This window comes from Bison bison, unplaced genomic scaffold, assembly GCF_000754665.1.
Source record: "Bison bison bison isolate TAMUID 2011002044 unplaced genomic scaffold, Bison_UMD1.0 scf7180017864334, whole genome shotgun sequence".
NCBI classification, from domain to species: Eukaryota; Metazoa; Chordata; class Mammalia; order Artiodactyla; family Bovidae; genus Bison; species Bison bison.
In genome coordinates, this window is record NW_011494906.1 from 1438362 (window position 1) to 1450680 (window position 12319).

At 51.0% G+C, this 12319-nt stretch overlaps 2 protein-coding genes across 3 annotated transcripts; one reads left to right on the forward strand and one right to left on the reverse strand.

The window, feature by feature from the left end:
* Positions 1-1205: 1205 nt before the first annotated feature.
* Positions 1206-2239, forward strand: FTH1 (ferritin, heavy polypeptide 1). The gene is made up of 3 exons (XM_010854028.1): positions 1206-1407; positions 1697-1822; positions 1919-2239. The coding sequence occupies exons 1-3, from the start codon at positions 1240-1242 to the stop codon at positions 2075-2077; spliced, it is 453 nt and encodes a 150-aa protein (XP_010852330.1). The 5' UTR covers positions 1206-1239; the 3' UTR covers positions 2078-2239.
* Positions 2240-2316: 77 nt separating this feature from the next.
* BEST1 (bestrophin 1) lies at positions 2317-11432 on the reverse strand. Of its 2 annotated transcripts, XM_010854030.1 has the most exons (10): positions 11281-11432; positions 9698-9792; positions 8987-9220; positions 8235-8389; positions 7772-7849; positions 7129-7281; positions 6832-6912; positions 6217-6368; positions 3697-4335; positions 2317-2713 (listed from the first exon to the last, which is right to left on the reverse strand). In XM_010854030.1, exons 1-10 carry the CDS (start codon positions 11430-11432, stop codon positions 2695-2697), a joined length of 1758 nt encoding a protein of 585 aa, XP_010852332.1. In that variant the 3' UTR covers positions 2317-2694. The 2 variants fall into 2 exon arrangements, with proteins under 2 accessions (XP_010852332.1, XP_010852331.1); XM_010854029.1 differs by lacking the exon at positions 2317-2713 and having other exon boundaries at positions 3567-4335.
* Between the last annotated feature and the right edge of the window lie 887 nt (positions 11433-12319).

Genomic DNA, 12319 nt, shown 5'->3' on the forward strand with positions numbered 1-12319 from the left:
CTCCAGCTAGCTTCCCGCCAGCTTCCCACCTCCAGCCTCCCGCCTCCTTGCGCCCTTCCTGGAAAATGGAGGTTGCTCCAAATCCCCGAGGACTTATTTGCAGAAATTCTGAGCAGTTGTCTCCTGGGAGTGCTCCCTCATAGGCCAGGGCCGGTTCTGCGCACCATTTTTTGTTTAAAGGGAGCTGAGTTTCCTTACGGGGTTGCTACGCTGGCCACCAGTACGATCCTGCAGTTTGGAGAGTGGACTTGAGCATTTCCATCCCTTCTTGTGCCCCCGATCACGTGATGGGGGGGGTGGCGTTAGGAGGTTAAGCTCCCACCCTCCTGAGTGCGGCGGGGCCTTCTGGGTAATGGTGTCCAGCCAGCTCTGGGGGCTGGCGCGAAGTGGTTTATCTCTTGGGCAGAAGAACCGGCCGCACCTCTCTGCTCTGCTTATCTCTTAAGTCCCACTTAAATGGAAGCATATCTAGAAATCTCCCCTTCTGCCGACACTGGCGCTTTCTAAGTCACCCGTCCTTGCGCCCGGCTAGTTAATTTATCTTTTTTGTGTATAAGGGTTGTGGCGTAGTTGAACCCTCAGTTCTTGGATAAAGTCCACCTACCAACAGTTACGGGGCCAGATATTTTCCCATGCATTAATGCGTGAAATCAGTTTTCCAAAATCCTTGTTTTAGGCGATGTGATAAGAGTTTTAGTTAGAATTGTCTTAACCGCCAGCGTTGTGCAAATCATCCAGGAATAGATATGTTGTAGGTGGGTTTGGAACAGGCCTGGATCTCTGTGACTGTCATTCCATTTTAGGAACACCTGAATACAGCAAGGATGTAAAACGGAATCAAATTTTTCTATTCTACTGGCAATATATTTAGCATTAAGTGTGCAGCAGCGTTTCCGGTAACTGTTACCTTGCCTACGTGGGATAATTTTAGAAATCCATCAGCCTGCTGTAAGCTGATAGCCCAAGTTTGAACAAGGATTGTTCAGAGAAGGCACTAGTAGTGCAGGGTACTTTGCACTAACAGAAGTGTTTAATAAGAGTTCCGTGGTAGAGACAGTTCCCATGCTATTCTACAGGAAGCAAACTTCAGTTTCAAGGACCAAGTTTCATTTTTGTGTTTCAGAGTAAAAATGAGTTATTGTTCAATCCAGGAACACACCCTACTCCAGTCTCCTTAGGCTCAGAGCCTTGCTGGGTTTTGAGAAACCAGCTAGCAGACTGCCTTCTTTTGGGTCTAACATGTTCATGTTCTACTTTCAGTCGTACTATTTTGACCGTGATGATGTGGCTTTGAAGAACTTTGCCAAATACTTTCTTCACCAATCTCATGAGGAGAGGGAACATGCTGAGAGACTGATGAAGCTGCAGAACCAGCGAGGCGGCCGAATCTTCCTTCAGGATATCAAGGTAAACGAAAGATCCTTGGGTTGTCTTAGCAATCCTCGAGTATCAGAAATCCCTGATGCCAGCAGTTGTCATCGTTAGATGAGACATTGGGCTTTAGTCTTTTGTGCTTTTTCAAGCTTACCATTTAAGCTAAAGTGGGCCAGGATATTAAATTGGAAACCGTTGTCAGGGGGACCTTGGCGCGCTTCCTTTTGCCAGTCGCAGTTGTTTGTTACACACTAGATGCTTGCTGGTTTGGCGTTTTTATGTAGAGGTTGCAGGTACACTGACCTAAGCTCCTCTTGTTCAGAAACCAGACCGTGATGACTGGGAGAATGGACTGACTGCAATGGAATGTGCGCTGTGCTTGGAGAGAAGTGTGAATCAGTCACTACTGGAACTGCACAAACTGGCCACTGAAAAAAATGATCCCCATGTGAGTACACTGACACCTGGGAGTAAATGGAGGAGACAGTTGCCTGAGGGGCTGGGGAGGCTTACCAATAACTTTCTTGCCCGTTCTCTTTTTCAGCTGTGTGATTTCATTGAGACTCATTACCTGAATGAGCAGGTGGAAGCCATCAAAGAATTGGGTGACCACATAACCAACCTGCGCAAGATGGGGGCCCCTGGATCTGGCATGGCAGAGTACCTCTTTGACAAGCACACCCTGGGACACAGTGAGAGCTAAGCCTCAGGCTGGTTTCTCACAGCCACAGGGGTGACTTCCCTGGTCACCAAGGCAGTGCATGCATGTTTGGGTTACCTTCATCTTTTCTATAAGTTGTAACAAAACATCTACTTAAGTTCTTTCTTTAGTACCATTCCTTCAAATAAAGTAATTTGGTACCCAGTTGTTGTCTCTTGAGTTTTTGGGATGGGCTGGAAAAGTATCTAGGTCATCTTGATTGAACGTGTAAGTGCCACCATGGTTCAGTCATGCTAATCAAAATGGAACACCGAGGAGGATTTGTGTTTATTTATTAAATTCCTTAGTTTGGGAAGGGTATCAAGGCTTGAGTGTATTCAATTCACAGAACTTAAGGACTCCTGATTCTGAATTAGGTATTCTGTGTTTCCAGCAGCTCTAGCTTTCACAATTTATATGTACAAAAAGCATTTTAAGGCTTCAAGTAGAATTGCAACTACTGATTTTTGTTATCCATGAAGCTAACCATTTATTTCAGGCTGTCATAGAAACATACTCTTCGGTGTGGACAGCTATATGCCTATGACTGGATCAGTGTCCTGCTGGTGTACACGCAGGTAGGACCAGGCCGGTGGAGCATCCCCTTTGGAGGAAGCAGGCTAGGAATGTGCTTCATCCCTAGTGAGAATTTGAGAAAGTTTACATGAGTATAGAAAGATACCTTCATTTCAGTATGATAGTAGCTGCAGTAGGAGGGCAAAAATTAAGACATCTTAAATATCTACCAGTGAATAGTGTTGGAAGACGGCAGAGTCCTTGCTAGCCAGCTATATTATCCTCTCAACCAGCCACAGTGATTTGTTAAATGTTTTCAAAGCTATGTATTATGACCACAGAAGAACTGCTTTGAGAATCCAGAAATGGGAAGTTATACCTCCTCTCACATGGTGATTGGGGGTGGGGTAGTATGATCTAACTGGGTGAGTGGATGTCCAGGAAATCTGGAATAAAAGGAAACCTCTGGTGGTATTGCAACAGCTTAAGGTTGACCTCAAAACAGGAAGAGCTCATTTAAGTTTAGAAGTCTTCAGTGAGGTCCCCAAAGCATAAGATGCCCCAATGGATCTGGATTCCCCCACCTTATCTGCCATTTCTCAGGGTTGTGGACGGTATACTCAAAAGTGCTTTAGGACCCCTGTTAACGGTTAGGGGGCAGAGCTCGTATGTGACTTCCCAGCTAAGCCTGGGCAGTAAGTTGAGTTCTTGGGCTACAGCTTAGAGTCCTGAATTCTGCCCCATGTGTTTGCCACCCCTGCTTTAAGTGAGCTGGGTCCACTGGTAACATCTGCCCGTCTTAAACCTGGCCTCATGGCCCTTTGACATCATTCCTGTCAGTACCGCCTCACCTTCCTATACCTGGGCCCCAGAGAAGTCCTGGTGATGCCAGCCTCTCGGGTAAAAAGCAAAAGTCGCCCAACACTTTTCCATGGGTCTGCTGTGGCAGCCAGGTGTGTATCCCAAGCCAGTGCGGCATGCCCCGGCCACCACAGAACCACAAGAGAATTGTGAACGAAAGGTGGGATTCAGAGCAAGGGAAGCTGGTGAGGATCACCCCTGGGGAGCTGAGGGGTCAGTGACCCTGGTTTGAGTAGAGGACAGACCTGTTTTCCAAGTCCCAGTAAGGATCTCCATGATCTTTGAGTATAGTGTGTATGTTGCTTGTCGATTGTCCCAAGTGCGGTTCTCTGAGATGTTCAGGGGCCTCTGACATGTCCATCAGGTTAAACTCGACAGTTTTCCTTCTCATGTGAATAACTTCTGGGTGCTCCGTTGAGGCCCCAGCATTCTCTGGGAGCAATTCAAAACTCTTCTTGGACCTGGGGGTTGCAGGCTGAAGGCTTTGATCTTTGACAGGGTCATCTATGCCCGAGATTCTGCGAAGACTTGAGGGTGCTGACTGTCCAGGTGGAAAGACCATAGGGGTGTGGCTGAGGGGTGTCTGTGGGGCACTGTGGTAGCCTGACCTTCCGTAGAGCACCGCAGACTTGAAAACATCTTCCCCCTTCCAGGCCTTGCTGTCTTCCTGGTCACTAGTGTTCTGTCCGGCCCCTCCAAGGTTCTTGGGCTGGTTCTCATGTGAAAGGACTTCTTTCTTGGGCCACAGTAGTTTGGTCTTTGAGTTTGTCCTAGGGGACTGGCGGTCGAGGGATTGCAGCCCTAGGAAGCGGCCAATGATGCCAGAGTGAGCACCCTCTTGCTCCTCTAGATCTGGCTGAAACTCCATGTCTTCCTTATCCAGACTAGAAACAAACAGAAGACTCGGATTTAGTGGAGGGTTAATGGCCTGAAGCCTGATGTGACTTCTCCTTTACCCTCCCATCTCCCTCCCTCTGGCCCCAGGCCCAGAACACAGTCTTCCTCACCTCAACTTAGACTCACCTCAGACTCACCTCTCTGCTGATCCATCCTGTGCCTCTCAATTAATCCCTCCTGGCTGAGCTCACCTCTTGTCCCTGTTAATGTCCAAACTTCCCAGCCAGGTATTTAAGGACTTCCTCTTCAGCACTCACATTTTCCTTTTAAAACCCATCATTCCAGGCAATCAACTGGCAGTCCCCAGGTATGGGGAAAAACCTGACTTCCTGGGAACCTAAAGCCTTTACTCTGCAAGGGAAAACCTACCTACCCCAGAATGTGGCTGCCCTGGCCCATGTCCAGATTCTCCCCATGCTTCAGGGTCCAGGTCCTAGTCCAGCTGGAGGCCACCTCTCAGGTGGCCAAAGGTGATCTCTGTTCTATCCTCTGTCCCTTACCCAGGCATCCAGTACTTTATACCTTGTATCAGAGACTGGGCCCCAGATTTGAGCTCCCTCACTAAACTGTGCTTCTTGTAGGCAAGTCTATGTGTTATTAGTCTGTTATCTACCTTCCCCAGCTGCTGGAGCACAGTCCATGGAGAACTCAGAGGCGACCTCCAGCAACGTTTCTGACCTAAGCAAGCCTCCATCCTTAATCATTTGATCACTTATCCAAACCTTCCTTACACAAACTGGACTCTAGCTAATTCTACTGACAGCTTAATAGGATATTTGGTTCTTAGAAAAAGAACAGTGCTTTTAATCCTGCGGCAGAAAACCTTGATGGGATGGACCCTGAGATGCAGCGAACACTCTCCAAAGTACCCCCCGCCACACACACCCACACACTGTCATCCTGGGGAGACAGAGCTATCTGGGGGCAGCCCCTTGGCCCACTGGCCCAGGTACAACTCTAGATAGATTCTAACCAAATCAGGGAAACAGGACCCATGCAGGACAAAGTGTGGCTGCTGTGGATGACATGAGGCCTATATTCTGTAGCAAGAAGTCTACTCAGAAGGTGCCTGTGATTGACCCAACCTCCTGCTTGCTCCCTTGCCCAGGGAACCCCACTCCCACTCTTCATTCCACCCCAGCTTATTAGAAAACAAGAGTTCTAAGCCAGAGTCCGGAACCAGGCCCTGACATAGCTGCATCACTAACCACTGACTGCCCTTCAGTAAGTCCCTTCTCTCTCTCAGCCTCAGTTTCCAACTCTGGACACAGAGGGGTTTGACTGGAAGTACCTAAGGGCCCTTATAGCTTTAAGAGTCCTTACACAGCACAAGATAAGTGTTAGGGTATGGAGCTGGAACCAGTCGTACCTGGCTCACCTGTGCTGCTTGCTAGCTATGTGACCTTGGGTTGGGCAACTGATTTAAACGCTCTGAACCTGGACTTAATCATCTAAAAACTAGAGATAACAAACCAAGGTTAGTGGAACAACAACAGAATAGCTTACATATATATATATATATATAAAGAGCATGGTACAATGCCCAGCACTTAGTAAGACACCCAATAGGCATTAACTGGCTTCCCTGGTGGCTCAGTGGTAAAGAGCCAATGCAGGAGACATGGGTTCAATTCCTGGGTCTGGAAGATCCCCTGGAGGAGGAAATGGCAATCCACTCCAGTATTCTTGCCTGGAAAATGCCACGGACAGAGGAGCCTGGTGGGCTACAGTCCATGGGGTCACAAAGAGTCAGGCTTGACTGAGCAACTGAGCATGCACATGTATTAACTAGCTCTAAGTTCTTAATTAAGCAGACACTTGCATTTGGAGTTTTATACCCACTGAAGTGGCTCCCTGGCACTTCCCACCTGATGTTGAAGGTGGAGCCAAAAAAGGAGGGTCGACGAGACTGGGCAGAAGCGGCTGTGTAGGGAGGATGTGGTTCTGGCTCATTCCAGTACATATCTCTCTCCATCGGTGGCAAGTCCTGGTGCATCTCGTCTACAGCCAATAGGGACACCTGGTCATGAGGGACAGAAGAAGTCCAACAGAAAGGTAAGCCCTAACTGACCATGAATTTGCCAGGTGACTTGGAGAGGTCACTGGTGGCTCAGATGGTAAAGAATCTGCCTGCAATGTGGGAGACCAGGTTTGATCCCTGGGTTGGGAAGATCCCCTGGAGAAGGGAATAGCAATCCACTTTAGTATTCTTGCCTGGAGAATTCCATGGACAGAGGAGCCTGGCGGCCTACAGTCCTTGGGGTTGCAGAGTCGGACACAAATGAGCAAATAACAGTTTGGAGGGGTCACTTCTCTCTCTTTGGGCCTCAGATGCCCTTCTTCTGAAAGGAAGAGACTTATGCTACCTATAGCTTCAGAAGTTAGACTGAGAATCCTGGGAGTGAATGGTTGGAGGGCAATTCACAGAACTGTAGGGCCCCCTCCCTGGGTCCAGGGGACAGATTCTCTTCCTCCCCTCATACCTGCAAGCTCCTGTCGACAATCCAGTTGGTCTCAAAGTCATCGTCATCCTCTCCAAATGGGTTGATGAGCTGCTCTGCCACCTCAAGGGTAAATGAGGTTCCGGAAATCCTCAGGTGGAACCCCCTGCTGCCTTGCTCCCACCCTAAACCCGGGCTCCTGCCATTTCCACCCCTCTGTCCCCTCAATGATGTCCTTCCTGCCTGACTACTGTCTCCAAAGCCACAATGTAGGGACCCTCCTCTCCTGGTTGGCCATGACCCTTGGGCCACAGCCAGCCTTGTCCCAGGGAGGCTCACCTTCAACCAGCCGGCATAGAAGAAGAACTGCAGGAACGTGAAGAGGGGTACAACGAGGTCCATCTCGTGGCCGGGGTAGGCCTTGGCTGGGTTCAGAAACTGCCGCCCAATCAGGCAAGCCAGGAAGAAGCTGTATACTGCCACGGTCACCACCTGGGAGGGAAGGGAGGGAGCGGCAGCTATGGGCTGGGTGGGGACTGTGGGATCAGGCCACTTCCTAGGCTGGGAGGACAGGCCTTGCCCTGAATTGGACATTCGTGTGACTTTGGGTCTCCGTGATCTCGTCTTTAAAATGGGGAGGGGATTCCCTGGCAGTCCAGTGGTTAGGACTCCACGCTCTTATTGCTGAGGGGCTGGGTTCATTCCAGGACAGGGAACTAATATCCCATAGTCCTTGCAGCACAGTCAAAGATTAAAAAAAAAAAAAAATTAAATCAAATGGGGGTAATCACATTGCCTCCACTGCCTGGACCAGGCAGGGGCCCGAGCTCTGAACTTGGCACTAAAAAGACCCTGCAGAGTCCAGGCGTGACTCCCAGAGGAAGCCTCTTCTTCAGTCTCTAAGTGAGCCCTTCCCATCACAGGCTGCTCCCTGGGTCTTCTCAATCTCCCAAAGGGACAGCTTCGCCAGTCCAGTCCTCACCTGAGTGTACACCAGTGGGATACTGATCCAGTCGTAGGCATACAGCTGTCCACACTGAGTACGCAAGGTGTTCATTTCCTAGGGGAGCAGGAAGAAGGGTTGGAGACTTGACCACCACCTGCTCTCCAGGCTCTGCCCCCAGCTCATCCCCAAATACCAGGGTCTGGAGCTCGACCCTGGCTGTATGGTCATGGGCAGCGCACTTAACCTCTCTGTGCCTCAGCCTCCTCAACTATCAAAAAGGAACCAGGATCTTGGAGTCCACTTTAGAGAGAGGATGGGAGGGGAAATTGAAAAGCAGCCACCTTGGGCTATGGAATCCTGTTGGAAGAGATCTTACAGTCCCAAGGCAGGCTCTGGGAAGACCCTCAGGGGCTCAAGCCTTCTCTTTGTAGGAAACCTGTTCCTCATGGTGTAGGACCCTGCCTGCTCTGCATTAGCCCCATCAATGTAATGGGCTCACGTTGAGCAGGCTCTGGAGCAGGATAGGGTCCCGAATTCGACCTCCAATCCATGCCTTTGTTGACAAGTTGGCAAACCACACCCAGGGCATCCAGAACGAGTTGTGTGGTAAGCTCAGTTTTTGTAAGTGCTTGTGTTCCGAGGGTGTCATGAAGCCTGCAGGAGAGTGGAGAAGACAGTGGGTAGGAGAAGCTGCAGAAGGGGTGGCTGGCCAGGCCCTGGGGTCCAGAGTTCAAGACCAAGTCCCTGCTGAGCCCACAGGGACCTCAGAGCTTCTTTGCCATCCTCCTTCTCTCAACAAATAATCACTGAATTTCTACTCTGTGATACTCTGGGCTGAAGACGTGAGAGGGATCTGTCTTATTAACCAGGATCTGGCCAGACAAGCCAGAGACAGAGGTTGGTGACATACAGGATGGAAACCGGACACCAGGAAGCGAAAGAGCAGACGGAGGTAGACTCCGGGTCCTCACTAGTTCCCGAAGCCCCGCTGGGGGCCTCAACCCTCACTCTTCGAAGCTTCATCCCTCCATGAGTCCTTAGCCCTGTCTCAAACCCCTGTCCTCTGCGAGTTGGTTCCTGGCCTCTACCCACTTTCAGACCCCTTACTCCGCCCCGCCCAATTCAGGTCCCCGCCTACCAGATCTCGACCCCACCCCACCTCTGGTCCCACCCAATCCTCAGCCCAGGGACCTCTGACTCCACCCATCTTCAGCTGCGGCTCCGCCCTTATCACCCTCTGGCCCCGCCCACCTGCTTTCACCAGGTGCTGTGGGCTGGGAAAGCGTTTGTAGACCGCAGCGCTGACGCTGCGCAGGATGAGCACGTTGCCTAGGTTGGCATAGCGCATGAGCGTGCGCCGCAGCATCCGGCCTTGCTCGTCCTTGCCCTCAACGAAGGACGACACCAGGTTCATGAGGCGGTCGGGCCAAGGCAGGTTCTCATACTGGTTCCACCAGCGGGTCACGACTAGCGTCACGTAGAAGCCTGGGCAGAGAGGTGTGGGGGGCGAGGGGCGAAGGCCCACGCTGCGGCCGGAGCCCAGCGAGGGCGATGCCTCGGTTTCTCCATCCTTCTAATTGGCTGAACCCAGCCCCAACCCTGCTGGAAGGCGCTCGGGAAGGAGAGACCATCAGAGCCTTGTGTGAAGGCACGAGAGCCAGGAGTTCTCTCTGTGGCCCCACTGGCTTTCCCGGAAATCCGCCAGATCCCTCCCCTCCTGCATAAGGCTCCAGAGACTACTATAACGTCAGCACTGCCCTCAGAAAGTGGGATCTCATGTGCTCTTAGCCGGACATCCTTCCTAATGCCTAACGTCAGTCCCTCTGGCTGCAGGCTTTCCATTCCCCTGAACCACCGAGAGGCACTGACGTGCAACTGGCCTTCCCAGGAGCTCCTCGTGATCTGCCTGTCTGGAGCCTGGAGAAGCCACCGGGACCCCCACGCGCAGAAAGGGGAGCTCACCCAGCACGAAGGAGATGGGGATGAGCTGGATGTAGCTGTCGCAATACAGAGTCAGCTTCTCAAAAATCACCTGCTGTTCATCTGTGAGGGCCATCCTGGGGGAGGGAGGGGTTGGGGTAAAGATGTGTAGATACTAGGAGGAGATGGCTGAGACCCGTCCCAGGTCTGGCCAGTCCCAGGATAAGACAGTGATAGCCTCATTTCCTCCCTGTCTCTCATTGGCCTGCCTGGGGCCCCTCCTCTGGCCTGAGCTGGGTCCCTCTTCTTTCTCCCAAAGCCCCCAAACCCCAAAGGGGCCTCTGCTCCATCCCTGGAGGAGAAACCCTCAGGAGGTTTTCTCTGAGGTCAAGGAAGGTAGGTCCTGCTGAAGGAGTCAGTTTTAGGCACTGCCGACCCTTTTAAAGGATCCAAAAGACAGTTGTTTGAAAGCAGGTTGAGGGACTTCCCTGGTGGTCCAGTGGCTAAGACTTCCACTCCCAATACAGGGGCCCAGGTTCGATTCCTGGTCTGTACGACACTGTAATGGTGGATGCAAGTCATTACACATTTGTCCAAACCCATAGAGTGTACATCACCAAGGAGGAACCCTAACGTAAACTATGGACTTTGGGTGATAATGAGGTGTCAGTGTGGGTTCATCTATTATCACAGACATCCCACTCTCTGGTAGGATGTTGATAGTGGGGAAGGCTGTGTGTGTGGCAGGAGGGGGTGGGGTACATGCGAATTCTCTGTACCTTCTGCTCAGTCTTGCTACTACTGTAAAACTGCTCTAAAAAATAAAGCCTAATTTTCTAAAGTATATTGGTGCCCTAGTAATGGCACCCCACTCCAGTGCTCTTGCCTGGAAAATCCCATGGATGGAGGAGCCTGGTAGGCTGCAGTCCATGGGGTCGAGAAGAGTAGGACACGACTGAGCGACTTCACTTTCACTTTTCACTTTCCTGCATTGGAGAAGGAAATGGCAACCCACTCCAGTGTTCTTGCCTGGAGAATCCCAGGGATGGGGGAGCCTGGTGGCTGCCTTCTATGGGGTCACACAGAGTTGGACACGACTGAAGTGACTTAGCAGCAGCAGTAACAACCAAAGAAAACAAATGTGCTCTGTTATTAGTATTATCCTTATGAACTCAAGAAATTTATGTATGTGGTATTTTTCAATTCATTGTCATCATTAATGCTTTTCTCATTAAAAATGCTATTATATATTTTGTAGTTTTATTGACCACAGAATATATTGCTATATTGCTTAAATAAATGTTTGTATTGGGGAAAAAAAAGAGCATGGTCTGGGCCTGTGAGAGAAACCATGTGGGATTCAGGAAAACCGGCTAACTGGATGGGACCAGATAAGGGCCCTCCCTGGGATGGAGGAAAGGGTTTCTGAGAGGCTCTGACCTGTACTGCGTTTCCCTCCCAGGCTGTCTCCTTTCTTCTCCCCAGCCCCCAGGTCCCCAGCCCCTGGCCCTAGGGCTTTTCCACAAGCTTAGCACAGCCTTATAGGTCTCTGTGCATTGGCCTCCTAGATCGCTGAGGTCCTCGGAGCTCCAAGCCTTGGAGGTGTCCCCCCTGTTCCCCCGAACCTGTAAATGAAGCGGATGATGTAGTAGCAGAGCAGAAAGATGAGAAACTCGCCATAGAGCAGTTTGTAGATGCTGCCTCGCCAGCACAGCAGCAAGCGGGAGAAGGAGCCTAAACGGGCATTGGCCACTTGGCTCGAGTAGGTGACGGTCATGGCCAGGCACTGGGCTGCAGGAGGTGGGCTTGGGTCCTGTTGGACAGACAGAGCGGGATACTGGTGGGGGTGGGCAGGAGGTAGCAGGGACCTCTTCAGAGTCTGTCCAGGACTCATGAGTGACCCTTCCATGCTCTGGGCCTCAGTTTTCTCATCTGGACCCTGGAAGATACCCTCCAAGAAGCTAGGGAATTGAGCTCAGGTGATGTCCTTAGCCTTGGCATGGAGGGCACACAGAAGTCTGTGCCCTTTAATTGTGCTACAAAGGTAGCAACACAAGTGTCCAAAAACCTAAGCATGGGCTCCTTCCTGTGTTCTAAGCCCATCATGTTCAGTGGCCCCCACCCCCCCAATATCTGCCAGCCACCCTGGAGTGAGAACTGGTAAGGGACATGGTCAGCCTTGGCCATCACCCTGTCCCCAGTGCCCAGAACAGAGCTTGGATGGTAGAGACGTTACTGAATGGTGACCCCAGGGCCTTTCCACCTGCTGATCCTCATTCCTGGGGGATGCGTTTCCTAATCTAACTGTATGGCCCACTCCCACTTTAGATCACTTCCTCAGAAAGGATGTCCCAGCCACCGTACAGGAAATAACACCCTAGTACCACCAGCCCTCTCTTCTCACCTTGCTCAATTTTTCTACATAACACATTGTGTTACACTCGCGGTTATATTTTGCAGGCTATCTGCATGTTTACTGCTTATTCCCTCCTGAGAATGGAAGTTCTCATAGGAGGTGCTCAAAAAAAATTTTCTGAAGCAATGATTGGCCACCATCCCCCTACCTGTTCTGGTGTAGCCGCACTGGCCGTCTCTGTGCCTGGTGTTCCCTAAGTTAGTTACTCCCACCTCAGGGCCTTTGCACAGACACACAGATGCCCACAC